The 18,989-nt window shown below is 36.0% G+C and overlaps 1 protein-coding gene and 1 pseudogene across 1 annotated transcript; one reads left to right on the forward strand and one right to left on the reverse strand.

The window, feature by feature from the left end:
* Window positions 1-2,409: 2,409 nt before the first annotated feature.
* Window positions 2,410-7,094, forward strand: LOC101720826 (bifunctional phosphoribosylaminoimidazole carboxylase/phosphoribosylaminoimidazole succinocarboxamide synthetase-like; annotated as a pseudogene).
* Window positions 7,069-9,877, reverse strand: LOC101715872 (olfactory receptor 10AG1-like). The gene is made up of 2 exons (XM_021254884.2): window positions 9,842-9,877; window positions 7,069-9,544 (listed from the first exon to the last, which is right to left on the reverse strand). Exons 1-2 carry the CDS (start codon window positions 9,842-9,844, stop codon window positions 9,056-9,058), a joined length of 492 nt encoding a protein of 163 aa, XP_021110543.2. The 5' UTR covers window positions 9,845-9,877; the 3' UTR covers window positions 7,069-9,055.
* Between the last annotated feature and the right edge of the window lie 9,112 nt (window positions 9,878-18,989).

Genomic DNA, 18,989 nt, shown 5'->3' on the forward strand with positions numbered 1-18,989 from the left:
GTTTGTCCCCGTTCAGCAAAGCTGATGGGTGGTGGGCATGCCAGGGGGGTCCTCCTCACCCTGTCTTGTTTGCAAGCCTGTCTTTATCGCAAGCTGATGGAGCAAGCTGGAGGAAGCAGGTCCCAATCAGGCTGCAATTGCTCAACCTCACTCAGCCCCACTCGGTCCTGCTCGGCCAAGCTGGTGGCTGGTGGGCAAACCCAGGTGGAAGGTGCTTCTCACCCTGTCTTGGTCGCAAGCCTGTCTTGGTTGCAAGCTGGTGGAGCAAGCCAGAGGAAGCAGGTCCCAGTCAGACTGCAACCACTCTGCCCAACTCAGCCCCGCTTGGCCCCTCAGTTATTTATTTATAAAGATAAAACCTAAAAGTAACAGAAATTGTAAGGAGAAATTCAGAATTCCATGATGAGCTGAAAATAACCTGGGTCCATGCAAGGTGGTTTTGCTTTTGGAATCATCTTCCTTAGAGACACAGTTCTTGTTTGTCCTCCCTTTGAAATTTTGCTGGTATTTAAGTGCTTCAGCCAACATAAAACTTTTTGAAATAGCTCCCCCATGCTCCTTACACCTTTTCACAGATTTGCCTCTGGGAGCCATTAAATTCTGCTTAATAAACTAAATTCTGGGTGAACAATGTGACACTTTGAGACTAGGAGTGATTGTCTTCATCATTTACCTAGATGTCCTTAATCTATTCATAAGTTTTAGGGCACTTTGTGTCAAATAAATATATTATGATGTAGACTTATCAACCTTATTTTAAACACAATTTTATTTTAATTTTAATAATTTTTTGAGATTATATAACTTGGATTTATTTGCCTTTCATAATAATAACTTAAAAGATAGAAACAGGAAACATGTCTTGTATTACAGGACTTCAAATACAATAAATGAAATCTGGCCAGGGCTCCAACAACCAATAGGGAATATGAGCAGTGAACTTGGGGATCAAGTGTCAAGTCAATCTCCCACCCCTTCCCATGAACACCTTGGCTTTTCCCCCATAAAAAGGCAGATTGGAACTTGCTGGGAGCTGTATGTGTTAGTTTACAGCTCCATCTAAAATTAGCATCTGAATAGAGCAGATATGAACAGCTCATGCACTACTAGCTTTCTACTCAGTTGAGAATTATGATCACATAAAAATAATTAGCTGCCAATTAGTTGTATTTCAGAAAAACTTATGGTGTTCATTCTGTGTATTATTTCAATGATTGCTTTTAGAAAATCAAACTCTTTTCAGAAATTGAAGGAATTTTAAATTTACCTCAAAAACAAATAATTTTATCTTGACCTTGGAGGGTGGACATGGAAATATATAAAATTAATAAACAAGCAAAAATTAATAAACAAAAAATTAATAAACAAATTAATAAAACAAATTAATAATTATAATTAATTAATATTAATTGATAAAATTAATTTAAAAATAAACAAAAAATTAATAAACAAGCAAAGTATAAACAAAGCAGTTATGCTATTGGTATTGCCTCGGGAACAAAAAGGAATTATTTAAGTTTCTGGGTCCATCCCTCATTTTTGTAATAAATATCATGACAGCCCCAATTCCAAGGGTTTTCTTTATCTCATTTAGTCATAAAATCCTTGTATTATATGGGCACAAGAAAGCCTCTGGGTGACCAGGAGGCTGAGCACTTCTCCAAGGTGTTCCCTGATCTTATCACCTCAGAGAATATCAGTAGGATGTAGTATTACTGTGAGACAGTATTTTTTTTCCTCTGTACCAGGAATTTAACTCAGGACATTTAAAAGTTAATTTTATTGCTACATTTTAGGTATACAATATAATGCATTCATGATTGGGAATTTGTACCTTCACAGAATATATCTTGGTTCTTATTTTTTCTCCATTCCACTCCTCTCCCTATTTACAAAGACTTTGTCTCCATTTTTTTCCTTTTCTCATATTAATTCCATTCCTGTCTTTCCTTTTACCAACACCTGCCACTTCCCCTTTGCCTTTGGACCTGTTCTTCTTATTTCACATTATCTATTATGCCTTTTGATCCTTATTTACACTTTCAGTTTCTCACAGCCGAGAAACTATTTGGTATTTACACATGTCTGTCTTATTTATTTCACTTAAGTGTATGGTCTCAATGTGCATCCGGCTAGCTATAAATGTCTCTAGTTTTTCATTCTTTATGGCTGAGCAGTACTCCATTTTATAAAAAAAAAACAAATCTTCTTTATCCAGTCACCTGTTAAAGGGGCACTTGGGCTGTTTCCAAGTTTTAGCTATTACAAACTGTGCCGCTATGAACATAGGTGTACACACATGACTGTGGTATGATTCTTTTAATTCTTTTGGGTAGATACCCAGTAGTGGAATAGCTGAGTCAAATGAGACCTCTAATCCTAATCTAATTTAACCTTTGAGGTATCTCCATGCTGATTTCCACAGCGGTTGCACCAGTCTGCATTCCCACCAACAGTGGAACAGGTTCCTTTTAAGAATGGCTGCTATCACAAACCCAGGACTTTGCACTGAGCTGAATTCCCCCTGAGAATTTCTCACTGTTATGCATGTTTTGGAAATGAATACTTTATTTGGAAACATAAAGCATTGCTATAGGTTTAGAAACGATTTGGTTTCAGTCTTATCTTGGCCCGTGTAGGATGTATGAATTTGTAAGATTTAATATTTGTTATCTTGACCTATGATATAACCATGACACCAGACAGTTCACAGTATTTCTGTGATAGTTAAATTAAGAAAATTGTCTACTTACATATAATGATGTATCTATTTACCTATCAGGAAATCTGTCTGTCTATCTATCTATCTATCTATCTATCATCTATCTATTCATCCATCCATTTGTTGTGTCTTTGGAGAAACTGACACATAAGAAGAAAGTCCCAATGATTACTTTCAAAAATCAGTTTTAATTCTCCCAATGTTTTCTCTCATTCTGTTATAATGTTTATTATATATAATAAATAATGTTTTTATATAAAATATTTTCAAACTTTATATATAACACAGATACTTTTCACAAAGATGATAAACCTCCCAAGGCCATTGTTATTTTACATAGGAGATAACTGAAGCATAGAGTGTGAATCCAAGAGTTGACAGAAACCAGATCGCAACCCAAGATCCTCACTCCAAAGTGCTTTTATACATTAGCTTCGCATAAGACAGATGTTTGGAGGCCTGGCCTATTACCTCCTTAAGAAGGCAGGTCCCAGCAAGTAGGCCTGTGGGGTAGTGAGGTGCAGCTGCAGGCAGCTACCAGCCAGGGCCCCGCTCCCCCAGACCCCAGGGCCAGAGGCTGTCCCAGAAAGAGCTGTACAGGTGCAGAAACATCAGCCAGAGGACAAATCATCGACACAGATGTGGCCATGGCCATGGGCAAGAACAGACAGAAATGCAGAGACAGACAAAAGGACACAATTTACTTTTCAATGAACAAAAAAACTAGTAGTATAAATAAAACAATTTATTATGTATCTTAAAATACTTTATAATCAACAGAATAGATAATTTGGGAAATTGTTTAAAATTCTCTCTACTTCCTATGTATCTGCTTTTAATTATGATATATTTTAATAAAAGAAACTGTGTGATATTTAAGCTTGTGTGATCGCCTTTCTTCACTTCTGTTCTCAAGTCACATCCCTTTGCCTACAAATACCTCAATTTTATCTTTCTTTATGGCAAAGTAGTACTCCACTGTGTATAAATACCACATTTTCTTTATCCATTCTTCTGTTGATAGACATATAGGCTATTTCCAAGATCCAGCTATTATAAATTGCGTTGCTATAAACATGAGTATGCATTTTGATCCTTAGTTACACTTTTAGTTTTTCACACCACAGAAACTATTCTGTATTTACAATGTGAAACAGGAAGAAAAGATCTAAAGGAGTGGGGGAACTGGGAGGGATAGAGGGAAGGAAAGAAGGGGAAAGAAAAAATATAACAAAAGGAAAAAGTGGAAACAAAGTCTTTGTAAATAGGGAAGGATGGAGGTGGTGGAGGGAAGGCAGGGGAATGGGGAAAATATAAGAACCAAGATACATCATGTAAAGGTACAAGATCCCAATGATAAATGTAACTGTATTGTACACCTAAAATGTACTAATGCACTTAATGGAGGAAAAAAAAAAAGCATGAGTATGCAAGTATCCCTGTAATATGATAGAAAGATATCCAGAGGGGGAATAGCTCAGACAAATGAAATTTCTACTTCTATGTTTGAAGAACCTCTACACTGATTTCAGTAGTGGTTGTAGCAGTTTACATTCCCATTAGATTATATCCCTAGCTGACATAAATTATTACTCCCTGAGGAGGCATATGGAATCACATCACTTGGCATTGCTTGATAAATCTCTCATCATTCAAACTCTACTGTGTTCATGTTTAATGATAATTTTACATATTTTATCTCATATTACATTATTTCAAAAATATCTTAAAGCATGGATATTGCATAAAAGGGCTAAACTTATTGCATTATTGAAATGTAAAAAAAAATGAGAACATGCAAACAAGCAGTTTTACTTTCCAACTTAATGGATATTAGAGATTATCACTTTCTTTAAAATAGTATTCTATGGTTATATCAATGAATTGAAGTATAATGCTTTTCCAATTTGTATCTATCCTACATATAGGTCTTTACCAAAAAATGATATGTCAGTAAAAAAAAGTAGCACTATCTAACTTATTATAAATATTCTGGGGAAAAAAGGTAAATGATGTTTAACTACTCAAGACTTTCTTGAAAAAGAAGAGTAAAATTCAGTTATCTGAATTCATTGAACAGCCTTGTACACACAATACTGTGAATCTTATAAATTTTATAAATTTATAAATTTCACTTTATAAATGGCCAAATACACCCACAAATTAAGCATTTCCCCTATAGTGGCTGTCCTTATCATCACAGTGCTCACTAGCATGGTCTTTCTCAGCTACCAGATGCCAAATTCTGCATACACATAAAACACTGTGTGAAAAAATTTTCATGAATAAAATGTAATATTACTTGTGAGGAGAAAATGCAAATGGGTAAAGAAAAGAGAAAATCAATTAAATTCAGAAGGAAAGTTAAAATTGCCCTTATCACCTGCCTTGTATATGTGTTTACTGTCAGACTTAAAGCCACAGATTGGAATAACCATCATATGAAATCCAACAACAAAAACATCTTAAAGTGGCTCATGTTTGTGAGACTTTTTTATCTGAAGGTGGGACATTTATCATTCTATTGAGTCATGCTCATTTTCCTCAATCCTATCAGTTTAAATATTAAATAAATTTATATACTTTAGCTGGAGTTACAATAAATAATTTTAGGTAAAGTAATGCAATGAATCTTTGAGAACTTCATTGTAATCCTGGAAATAATTGCCAAAACTTTCACATTTCCAATTATGTATAGGTATAAAAATATCTACATATTTGTGTTGTAGTTAAGAGAGATTAGATATTTCAAAAGAAATTAATTGGAGCCATAATAGAAAGAAGGAAATTGTATGTACAAAGTAAAATCACTTTGAACTTTGAGTGTGGCCTTATATCATGTGTCCTCCCAGGAAATTACTAGGCAGAGGGCTAAGTGATGGGACTTTTCATTCTGGTATCAACAGGAAAAAACTACATACTCCTACACAGTTACTTAAATAAATGAATTCTAATGCTGATTCTGCAAAATCTCTAGATTTATTCAGGGTTCATTCAGGTTTCTACTCATTATAACCATTAATTGTTTAACTACTATTGGTAACTACTATTTTATACTGCATAGATTAAAAGAAAATGTCAGAAAATACTACTGTATGGGCATTTAGGGAAATAACATGCATTAAATTTAACCCATGAGACAGCATTTTGAATTTATATATTTACAGGGTAAAGATGATGCACATTAAAACTTAATTTACTCTCTCTTTTCAGTGAGGTTATGGCCTCCGGCCTGCTCAGGATCGTGGCACTAGCAGAGGTATTGAACATTGGCAAAAAACTCTATGAGGGTAAAACAAAAGAAGTCTATGAATTGTTAGATAGTCCAGGAAAAGTTCTCCTGCACTCCAAGGACCAGATTACAGCATGAAATGCAGCCAGAAAGAATCACCTGGAAGAAAAACCTGCAATCTCCAATAAGATTACCAGTTGTATTTTTCAATTGTTTAGGTATCAAAACAGCTTTCATCAGAAAATGTGCAGAAACAGCTTTCATTGCTCCCCAGTGTGAAATGATTTCAATTGAATAGGTTTGCAGAAGAATAGCAACTGGTTCTTTTCTCAAAAGAAATCCTGGTGTCAAAGAAGGATTTAAGTTTCACCCACCTACAGTCATGCTACACAAGCTATTTTTGAAATACTGGAGAAATCCTGGTTGCCCCAGAACTGTATACTGGTTGATATGAAGATTGAATTCAGTGTTGATGTGACCACCAAAGAAATTGTTCTCACTGGTGTTATTGATAATGATTTCTGGAGACTCTGGCAATCAGGAGATCAAAACCAGCAGAAAGACAAACAGTCCTACGAAGACCTCAAGGAAGTAACCCCTGAAGGTCTCCAGATGATAAGAAACAACTTTGAGTGAGTTGCAGAGAGTAAGAAAGCCAGTGCAGGGTTGTAGTACTGATGGGATCAACTTCTGGTCTTGGTCACTGTGAAAACATCAAGAAAGCTTGTGGAAATTATGGAATTCCCTGTGAACTTTGAGTAACATCTGCCTGTAAAGGCCGAGATGACACTCTGAGGATTAAAGCTGAATATGAAGGGGATGGCATTCCACCTGTGTTTGTGGCAGTGGTGGACAGAAGCAATGGTTTAGGCCCAGTGAGGGCTGGTAACTGTATATCCACTTATGAGCTGTCCTCCCCTCACATCACACTGGGGAGCTCAGGATGTATGGTCCTCTCTTCTACTACCCAGTGGTCTTGGCTGTTCCACCATACTTTCTGCTGAAGGATCAGCTCAGTTTGCTGCTCAGATATTTGGATTAAACCAACACTTGGTATGGGCCAAACTGTGGGCAACCATATTGAACACATGAATTCCCTTGAAGCAGGCTAACAAGAAAATCAGAGAATGTAATTTCTAGAAATGTCATTTTATTGGTGGTGGGAAGGGGGTCCTACACATTTGTAGTTTAGCTGTAGAAAAATAAGCAAAGTAGAAAAAAATGATTTTGAATCAGAGAAAACAAAATTGATACATGAATAAATGCTTCTCTAGATAACTTGGATTAGAATATGTGTTAATATTAATATTTCTGTATAGGTAGTCAAATTAATATAAGGACATTTTAAGATTAATTTTTCTACCCACTGTATAATCATTGTTCAGTAGGTAACATAATCAAAGAAACATTTTATGAATGCTGATAAGATCCTGTTATAAAGCTCTAAACTTATAACTTGACCTGCTATATCTCAACCAGTATGTTTTAGAAAGATAAAATAGTTATACCTTAGGTGATAAAAGCAATATAATCCTCATTCATTTTATGGTCTTTACAAATTCTAAGGGCATGGTTTTTGTTTTTATAGTCACTATCTCAGAAAATAAAGTGTATTTACATTATCTCTAGGTAGGTATCATAGAATCTTTTACAGTCTGGGCTACTTTCAAACTCTCAATCTTCCTGCCTCAGTATCCCTAGTGCTGTTATAGGTATGTGCCACCATGCCAGGCTTTTTCTTTTTTTCTTCTCTTTAGTAAGGAAAGTTGAGATTGATGCTGGGGTTAGGGGAAAATATAAAATAAGACAAAAGGAAATTATGGAAGCCACCTTTTAGTATCAAGTATTAATGCCAGTGAGTTCATCTAAGAACCTGTAAAATCAGAGAATATAAAGTTCTATGCTCATTTTTAAAAGAAAGGGGCAATCATAATTTTCTCCATAGGGTTCTATGTCCCCTAAAATATTAAAAACCTCTGCTACAGATGAAATCTTGATAACCCCCCTGCCCAGCCTACACTGTCTACACTTTCTGACCTCTCAACTGTTAATAAGCTGCCATCTCTTACCACATATTTCATCTGATCCTTCTGGGGTATGTTGCCTAACCACTCCTTTCTTGAGCTAACACTAAGATGTTCCACCCTTACTCTCCACCATTTATTTTAACCTATTCTCTCAAGTACTGGTATTTCTTAGTTTCTCTCTTGTTTGTTAACGCTGAGTTGGTGATGTTAATAAAATTAGTATTACTGGCTCCCAATTCTGCTTCCAAACTTACATTTTACCCTATCTGTCCCATGGACACTTGTGCAAAAACCAGAATGCTTGCAACTTAATTCATATTCACCGAGCCTATAACTTGATTATATGCACTGTCCCAAGTAAGAAACTTGATTCGTCCTTTATGGGTTTTTTTGACCTTTTATATCTCACTCAGCACCAGGTTGTGGCTTTCAGTTTTAATTTCTGCTTAACCTTTGAGTTTACCTTGTTCTCTGATCCTCTATGCAGGAGCCTCAAATGAGAGTCAGATGCAATACTAGTCTGATAATTAGAAGGTCCTCATTCTCAACTCAGTCTTTTCTGGGTGATTGCCCACACTTCCACAATTTATCTCTCTTTTTTGCTGTGGACCCTTCTGAAAATATTAATCCTGAAGATCCTCTCTTTAGGAACTTGCATACACAAAATTGATTCTTGGGTTCCCTTGAATCCTATTTGTGGTCTGTAAGTTAAGATGCACTGGTGTGTGCCAAGCAGGGTGGTGCACCTATAATCCCAGCACTCAGAAGGCTGAGGGAGGAGTATCCAATCTGTTTGAGACCAGCCTGGGCTGGTGATTCCAGGCCAGGCTGAATTACACAGCAAGACCCTGTCTCAAAAAAAAAAAAAACCCTAAAATTAAAAAGTGAATCACTGGTGTGACCTATATAAAAAACCCTTAATTTACTATGTTTGGGCATGGTTTTCTGAAGATAGGTGAATGGGTCTACTCTACATCAAAGCACAGCAAATTGCAAGCCAATATATAAATGTAAAAAAAACACCATTAACTTCTCAAAGGGAGATTGTAGAGTGTTGAAATGTTTGTCTGACAACTATATTACCAAATGGCTGGACTTTGACCTTAGGTAGGTGATGCTAGCAGATCCAAAAAATAGCACCACAACCAGAAGGTGGGAAGAGCATGTGGAGAAGGCCTTGGTCCGTCCTTGCACTGTTGGCAACCTCAGAATGGTGGAAATGATTTTGCTATAAGAGGCAAGGATCACCATGAAAGGGACAGTTGCAAAAAACATAGCCATCAAATAGACAGACATCTCATGAGCTAAAGTGTCCCCACAGGCCAACTTGAGAATGGGAGGTAGGTCACAGAAGAAGTGGGGGATTTGGTTGGACTTACAGAAATGGAGAGAGAATATCTGGCAAGTTTGCCCTATCTGGACTGGGATTCCACTCAGCCAGGAACCGGCTGCCAGCTGAGCACACTTCTTTGGGTTCATAAGCAGAGGGTAGCGCAGAGGGTGACAGATGGCCACATAGCGGTCATAGGACATCACGGCCAGCAGGAAGCACTCAGTAGCTGCCTGTATAAGGAAGAAAAACAATTGTGTGGCACAGCCTAACAAAGAAATATTTCTATTCTGTGTCCAAAGATTGAACAGAATCCTAGGCAGAGTGACTGAAACATAGCAGATTTCCAAAGAAGACAAATTTGCCAGGAAAAAATACATGGGTCTCTGGAGTGCAGGGTCCAGGCTTGTTATGATGATTATGAGGCCATTTCCAATTAAGATAATCAAGTAAATGATGACTAACACCCCAGACAGAAACCCCTGGAGATTTGGAAGGTCAGAAAACCCCAGCAGGACAAAGTACCTCACCATGGAACCATTGCCTCCTGCGTTTATCTCTTCATGTGTCATCTGTGGAAATAATCAGAAGCTCATGTAATTTAATCGCCTTTAACTTTATTTTATCATCTTTAATACAAAGATGGCACACAAAGTGACTTTTCCCATTCCCTAAAAGAACAAACATTATAAATATAGGAGCTCTAAACTTGTAGTTCTTTACTTTTTGTTATTAATAAATACACATGTATGGTCTTTATTCTTTCCCTTCCAAGAGAAAATATATTTGTTGATGAGGTATATTATTTTAAATGTTACTTCTATTTGAATTCCCCAAGGCTCAAGCTCTGAATGGTAGCAAACTTTAAAGGGTACCAATGATTAATTTCTTTGATTTACCATGATGTCCTTACATGTCAAAGTCCCTTTCTACCATTTTCAATGGGAAATTAATTGTATTAAGTAAATATTTATATGAAATACAGAGTAGTTCTTAGAGTTTAGTAAAGTTAATTTTTATTTTATTTCTGCCTGTATTCTTTTCATAGTTTTATTCAGCTTTTCCTTTCTCTGTGACATCTTTATTATTAAGAAATCATAATATACTAACCATAAAACATGGAATATTATTGAGTTTTATAATTTTATTTGCATTTTAATGTAAGATCTCTGAACTTAGCATTTGTAAGCCTTATCATGATTTTTCATGGAGAATAACTCCAAGTCTTGCTTCCTTTTGGGTAAAGCTCAGCATTTCAAAGGTACAGCTAACATCTATGACTACGGAAGTAACTAAGAATGTGCAGATTTGAATTCTGCATTTCTGTTATGGAAGGAGCAACAACCAATATTCATCTCCATGATCACCCTACATTACTCAGGTCTTCACTGATTGTTGTTTTTTTCCTCACATTATTTGTTCCATTCAATCCTTAATGCATGTGTATGTGTGTTTTTACATGTTTCACTGTATAAAAGTGTGATTATTTATCTTAATATGTTCTTTCCTTGTCGTTGTAGTTATACTATACACTTCTGTTGGTATTCTATACATTTTGTATGCAATTCAGTATTTCCCAAAATTGGATTCCCTAACTTAACTTATAAATTATAAATGAGTGAAATTGTTTGAGTAACTAGACTGTCCACAGGGTGCACACCAGGTCCTGCCCAATATGCAGATCTCACCACAAGACAGGGATTAAGTAGAACTTCCTGTGTGACTCTGTGTGTGCTCAGGATGTGCAGTTACAGTTGGGCCATTTACCAACTACTGTGACTTAATCACTACTGCAGAAGTAGAAGTTCATCTCATTGTTTCTGTTATGTACTGGATAACATCCATGTTATGTGTTATTTGAAAAGCAAAGGAGGCTAAATCACCATGCAGAAGAGATTCAAATTAACCCTAAGTTGAGACTTGTGCTGCATCTGGACTGTAATCAAAATGGAAGTTTAAAAATATACCAACACAGGTGCTGGGTGCATCTGGCCACATCTGTGATTCCAGCACTCTGGGAGGCTGAGGAGGAAGGTCTAGAGTAAAACCCAGCAACATAGGGAGAGCCTATCTGAAAATGAAAAATAAATAAATACAGGGCTACATAAAAATCCTGGATTCAGTCTCCTCTATTATACAAAAACCACACACACACACATAATCACAAATGGAGAAATAACAGTGCATGCGTGCACCACAAGGCACACTAAAGATTTTCTGAAAGTGAAAGGAAAGATGTACATGAATTCCTTTTGTCAACTACAAAATTCCAGGCAAAACATTAAGGTACATCTCAAAGAGTGCTTAAAATATTTAAGTAAACTTTCATAATTATGTACTTTCCTTGATTAAATGTGATGTTTGAGCATCTAAAGCTACCATAACTTGATATCACATGAGAGAGAGAAGACGGCTGGAGGCAAGGCTGTGAGGTTGATGAATGGATACAAAGCTCCAGTTAGAATGAGTAGCTGTGCTCTGCTGCTACTTGAAGTGAAAACAAAAAACGTGCTTCTACACAGTTATTTTTAAAAAGTAAAGTAAAAGTAAGATTTTGAAGGTTTTCATCATAAAGAAAAACTATATTCAAGGACTAAAATTTATTGTGAATTGAGAATGACAATGTATACATGTACGCAAACATCACATGTCAGTATGTAAATACAGTAACATACATAATATTACATATATATGTACATGTATGTATATATGTATATTATATATGTATATATGTGTGTATATGTATATGTGTATATATGTATGTATATATGTATATATACGTATATGTGTATATATGTATATATGTGTGTATATATGTATGTATGTGTATATATGTATATATGTATATATATATCTGCAAAAAGAAAATGAAAAAAATTGATGGCACATCCTGCCAAACAGTACTTCTGTAACTGAATTTCTATGATGTTAGGAAATTAATTTGTAATTAAGATATTAGTAAGATATGAATTCAAGTTAAGACAAAAGTATGCTCTTTTTTACTATACTATCCTCCACACTATAATGATATTCAATCATTTTCTGTTTATTCAAAATAGACACTTATGCGGGAACAGTAAACAAAACAACCAAGGCACCCCTTTGATACAGAATCTCATTTCAATGATGCCCATTCAGTGGCTTGGTCATTAATTACATAAAGTTGAATCCTATGGAGATAACACTCCAGGACTTATTACAGACACAATGCTTAAGTATACAATTATACATAGTAATCATTTAATAAATAGTAAGAATCACAGTGCTAATAGTGACAAGATCATAATATTTAAACTATTAGCTCATTATACAAAAAGTACTTTTCATTTTGATCATATTTGATTTTGTCATAATTAAAGTTAGGAAAGCCCAAGATCTATCTGAATCAGTGATTTACAACTTAATATAATAAAATTATTTTTAAAAATGTTTGTGTAAGTATGGGTTATTTCCCAGAGCTAATGATACAGATACTTATAGAATTTAATTTGCAGTAGATGGAAGGAGCTCATGCTTAGCTATTTGGATCAAGGTTAAATATAATATTTACCTTTATTGGCTGCATAAGAGATGAGAGAGGAAGAAGAAAGTTTTATTTCAAGTCTAGGTAATTTATTTGAAGCAGAGGCAAACAATCAGCTCAAATATGTTCTTTCATCAGAACTAATAATGCTCTTTAGTACCAAATATTTTCCACCCTGGGGATGAACTCCTTTCTCAAGTAAACTTTTAATTGAGCTAAACCATTATGCCTGCCTCCCAAGGAATTAGGGACAACACTAAAAACGCTCTGTGGCCATGCTGCTTCCATAAAGTAGCAGACACGCATCCTTTTAAGTAACCATTACAAACAATGAGCACTGTTAACATCAGAACATTATAATTATCATACCAAATGATATGTTCTTTAAAAGATGGATGCAGAGCATGTGTTGGACTAGAAAGTTCATTTTTCTGCCATCCAACATTGAGATGTAAGATTTCTAGGGCTACCAGATGGCTGTGTCATCTTCACTATAAGTATTCCTTCACCAGCTACACACTTATTAGGCCAGCCTCATCATACCTTCCACTGAAAATGGGATAGGAGACTGGGTAATGAAATAGAACCTCTTTCCTATTTCTTTTCAGGAGTAAAAACAGGCAAAGGCATGCAAAATTTCTAGACACAACTCCTCATGTAAAATAGAATTAAAAGAATTCACCAAGCTGAAAGAGAGGCTACAAAATATAATTTCCAGCTGAATTGCCCTGTGACTAGCTATGAGACTCTATTTCTATCATTAACAGCCCTTGATAATCAAAATATAAAATTGCAAGTAGTGACCTGAACTGTATATGGTGGGAGAAGACAGGAAGGAGAAAAGGGGGAAAGAAAGTAAAAAGAATTAAGATGCCATATGTGTGTGCACCAATACCTCATGATGAATATGTTTATGATATATCACAAGCACAAATTAAGAAAAGTTTACTTAAGAAGTGAGCTTTGACCTCATCTTTGACAAAGGAGCCAACTACCCTCATTGGATGAAAGATAGCCTATTTAATAAATGGTGTTGGAAAAACAGGATTTTAACCTGCCAAAGATTAAAACTGAACCCATATCTATCACCAAGCATTAAATTAAGATTGAAGTGGATTAAAGATCCAAATATTAAAACAGAAACACTAAACTGGCAGGAACAGAAGTTAGGTTGAATTCTTGAAGACATTGGCATAGGAAAAGACTCCATGAACAAAAGCTCAGTAGCACTGGAACTAGCACAAAGAATCAACAACTGGGATCTCATCTTATTAAAAAGCTTCTGCACACAAAGGGAAACGACCAACAGAGCTAAGAGGCAACATACAATATAGGAAAAAATTTTAGCACCTCTACCTCAGACAAAGGACTACTCTCTAGAATAAATAAAGAACTGAAAAAATTCAGAACACCCAAATGCAAAGACCCAATTTGAAAATGGGCATCTGAAATGAACAGACATGCCTCAGACAAAGAAGGAAAAGCATCAAATAAACATATGGAAAAATGTTTAAAATCGCTGGTCATTCAAGTGATGCAGATGAAAACAACACTGAGATTCCACCTTACCCCACAAAGAATGAGTGCTATCAAGAAATCAACCAATAACAAACGCTGGCGGGGTTGTGAGGAGAAAGGAACACTTCTCCCTTGTTGGTGGGAGTGCAGACTGGTGCAACCACTATAGAAATAAGTATGGCGATACCTCAGAGAACTAGGACTAGAGGTCCGATTTGATCCAGCTATTCCCCTGCTGGGTATCTTCCCTAAAGAATTAAAAGTATCATACCACAGAGATATATGTGCACCCATGTTGATGCAGCACAGTTTGTAATAGCTAAAGCTTGTAAACAGCCCAAGTGCCCATCCACTGGAAACTGGATAAAGATCTGCATTTTTTTTATAAAATGGAGTGCTACTTAGCCATAAAGAATGAGAAACTAGAAACATTTATAGATAAATGGGTGCATATTGAGGCCAAACTCTTAAGTGAAATAAATAGGACACACATGTAAATAGCGAGTAGTTTCTCTAGTGTCAGAAACTAAAAGTGTAAATAATGATTAAAATGATTAAAACAAATAATTGATAATTTGAAAAAGGAAGAAAAATTCAAAAGGGGTAGGGGAAGTGGGAGGGGAAGGGAAAAGGAAAGAAGGGAAAGGAAAAATTATGAGCAAAGGAAAAAATGGAAACAAAGTCTTTGTAAATAGGGAAGGGTGGAGGGAGCACAGGGAGTGGGAAAGAAATAAGAACCAAGATGCATCTTGTAAAGTTACAAATACCTAATGATAAATGTAAACATATTGTATACCTAAATTGTACCAATAAAAGAATTTAAGCAAAAAAAAAGAAAAAAAGAAGTGGGCTTTGTCCCCATCTGCAGCTCCTGTTCAGTGGTGAAACTGTCTCTTCATGGGTCCAGAGGTGAGGGAGTGTGGCAGTCAAGCCTGAGCAATGAGCTCTCTGCATCTGTGGCTGAGAAAATTGATCTAGTTTGTAGACCTGTATCTCTCACCATGCACTAAACTAAAATCAAAATGGATTAAAGATCTAAATATTAAAATAGAAACTCTGAACCAGTTGGAACAGAGGTTAGGTAGAACCCTTGAAGACATCAGTGTAGGAAAAGATTTTATGAACAAAACCTCAGTTGCCCGTGAACTAGCACAAACAATCAACAAATGGGATCTCTTCTTATTAAAAGGCTTCTGCACAGCAAGAGAAACCACCAGCAGTGTGAAGAGACATCCCACAATGTAGGAAAAAAATCTTCACCTGCTGTTCCTCAGACAAAGGCCTATTATCTTGAATCTATAAAAAACTTAAAAAGATCAGACCTCCCAAATTTAAAGACCCAATCCAAAAATGGGCATCTGAAATGAACAGATATTTCTCACACAAAGAAGTAGAAATAGCAAATAAATACATGAAAAAATGTTCAACATCACTGGTCATTCGAGAGATGCAAATGAAAACAACCCTGAGATTCCACTTCACTCCAGAAAGAATGGCTGCTATCATGAAATCAACCAGTAAATGCTGGCGAGGCTGTGGTGAAGGAGGAACCCTGCTCCACTGCTGGTGGGAGTGCAGACTGGTGCAAGCACTGTGGAAATCAGTATGGAGATACCTCAAAGAACTAGGACTGGAAATCCCATTTGACCCTGCTATTCCACTGCTGGGGATCTTCCCCAAAGAATTAAAAGTATCATACCACAGTGATATATGTGTGCCCATGTTCATAGCAATGCAGTTTGTAATAGCTAAAACTTGGAAACAGCCCAAATGCCCATCAACTGGAGACTGGATAAAGAAAATGTGTTTTTTTTTTATAAAATGGAGTACTACTCAGTCATAAAAAATGAGAAATTAGAGACATTTATAGCTAAGTGGATGCGCATTGATACTCTTAAGTGAAATAAATAGGACATACATGTGTAAATACCGAATAGTTTCTCTGGTGTGAGAAATGGAAAGTGTAAATAAGGACTAAATGTATAATAGGTCATGTGAAATAGGAAGAAAAGGGGCAAAGAGGAAGGAAGTGGGAGGGCTAGGGGAAAGGATAGAAGGGAATGGGATTAATATGAGAAAATGGAAAAATAGGAACAAAATCTTTGTAAATAGGGAGGACTGGAGGGGTTGAAGGGAGGGCTGGGCAAGGGTGAAAAATAAGAACCAAGAGAGGCTATGTAAAAGTGCAAATTTCCAATGATGAATGTCATTATATTGTATACCTAAAATGTACCAATGATTAGAATGAATAATCGATAATGTAAAATAGGAAGAAAAGGTCCAAAGGGGTAGGAGTAGTGGGAGGGGCAGGGGAAAGGAAAGAAGGGAAAGGAAAAATGCTGAGAAATGGAAAAAATGGAAATAAAGTCTTTGTAAATAGGGAAGGGTGGAGGGGGTGAAGGGAGGGCTAGGAATGGGGAAAAAATAAGAACCAAGGTGCATTATGTAAAGGTACAATTCCCAATGAGAAATGTAATTGTGTTGTATACCTACAATGTACCAATAAAAGAATTTAATACAAAAAGAAAATTGATCTAGTTTGAAAAAAACATGGGACACTCTATGTCTAACTCTTTTTAAAAAAATAACAGTGATCTTGTTGGGGAGACTAATGATGTGACATTAAAAACTCCTGGAAGATATGTTGATAGCTCCAGGGAAAATGCATTAGCATCCTAAATGGTGTAAGGATTAGACATTTAACAGACAAAAAGCAAGGGAGCAAAAAGAGCCTCCCTAAATCTAAAGTCAATTCTGAGAGTCTGCAATTCTGATTCCACTCTGGGATAGTAAGAGAGGGTGTTGGGAGGATTGAATGGGTTTAGAAGATGGACACCAACCAATGTCAAAGGGTGGAAACTTTACTTCTTCAGCACTTAAGTTAAACTATGTACTGTTAACCAATAAGGATCCTTGAGTCACAGGAAAACTGAAAAAGCAGCTTTAAACACCACAGATGTCCTCAGCTCTCTGGGAGGCTGTGATGCCAAGGCTGGGCCAGCTCTTCAGGGTTCTACAAAAGGCAACACAGCCCAGTGTTTTAGCTGAGTGACCTGACAAGCTAGTGCACTGATGAGTTGGCTGGGCACTGACTTTGACTGATGAGAGACTTGTTCTTTCCAGGGGTGACTGTTGGGCACCAAGGCCAAATGACAAGCAGGACCTTCATAACCCTGCACCTAGGATTCCTCAGAGGTTGTTGTGAGAAGAGTTAAGCGTCATGTTTCCTGGGTCTTCTCTGATCTGTGGAGGGTGGAGGTTGGCACGCGGGCCACACTGGCACAGGCGGGCACATCTCCTGCTTGGTCCTCCTGTATGCAATGAACTCCTTGTGTGTGTTCTCCTCTTACAAAGTGACCCAACGTGCAAAACATGATAACACATTCATATATCCACTCAGTTCCTGTGTTTAAATGCTCTAGTTGTATTTCCTAGACATAATCATGCTTTCTTTATATTCTCATTTTGAACCAAAATAAAATCATGATCCCATTTGTGCATTAAATTCATGAAGAAAGCTTTTGATTGTACTTCTTTTGATGTAAAATTCTTTATTTCATCCATTTTCTAAGTAATACATAATTATTCATACCAGGTTTTTCAACATAATTTTAGAGGAAAGGTGAAAATTTTATATAAACTGCATATATAATTCTGTATGACATAATATCTCAGAAATCGGTAATGGTATATGTTCATGGAGGTTTCATCTCATTCTAATGTTTTATTACAAAAATCTTTAGAAATTAACTTGAGAGGCAAAGTGAGATCACTTGAAGTTCTTATCAAATGCTGCATATTTTGGTTTATTAACTATTTTATGAGTACACATCATCATGTATTTTATATACTATGTGTATCATAAAATTTACACTGTCTTTAACAACCACAGTGCATAGTTGTAGCTACTGATATCTAGAATCTCAGAAATAAAAGGTTTTTTAAATTTAATAAACCATCTCCTCAACAAATTCCTGCTTGATGTTCCGTGAAGTGAATTCCTTTAAAAAGAACAATTATGTGGCTACTCTCATGAGATGCTAAAGAATTTTTATTTTTTATTTTTTTCGATTAAGTTTATTGGTACATTTTAGGTATAAAATACGGTTACATTCATCATTGGGATCTCATACCATTACATGAGTATCTTGGATCTTATTTTTTTCCACATTCCCCTGCCCTCCCTTCACCTCCTCCACCCTTCCCTATTTGCAAAGACTTTGTTTCCATTTCTTTCCCTTTCTCATATTTTTCCTTTTCCCTTTTTTGCGTTCCCTTACCCCTCCCAATTCCCCTGCTCCTATAGACTTTTTCTTCCTATTACACAATATCAATTATACATTATTTAAATTACAATATTAAGATCTAGGAGACATTACCACAGATTTTACAGAATTTAAAAGGATATAGAAAGCATATTACAAAAATCTTTTTTGAAATAAATTTGACAACTTCCAAGAAGTACCTTGGAAGACAAATTAATGAAACTAACTCTGGATGAAATATAAAATTTGAATAGTACCTATTAAAGAAAGTATATTCCTAGCTTGAAAACCTACCTATATGACAACAGTAAGCTCATATACATTTTAATTGATAAATTATATCAAACAATTAAAGCAGAAAAAAGAAGGAAC

The sequence above is a fragment of the Heterocephalus glaber genome, unplaced genomic scaffold, assembly GCF_053883595.1.
Source record: "Heterocephalus glaber isolate CG9 unplaced genomic scaffold, H.glaber_assembly_v1.0 deba00001673, whole genome shotgun sequence".
Classification (NCBI taxonomy): Eukaryota; Metazoa; Chordata; class Mammalia; order Rodentia; family Bathyergidae; genus Heterocephalus; species Heterocephalus glaber.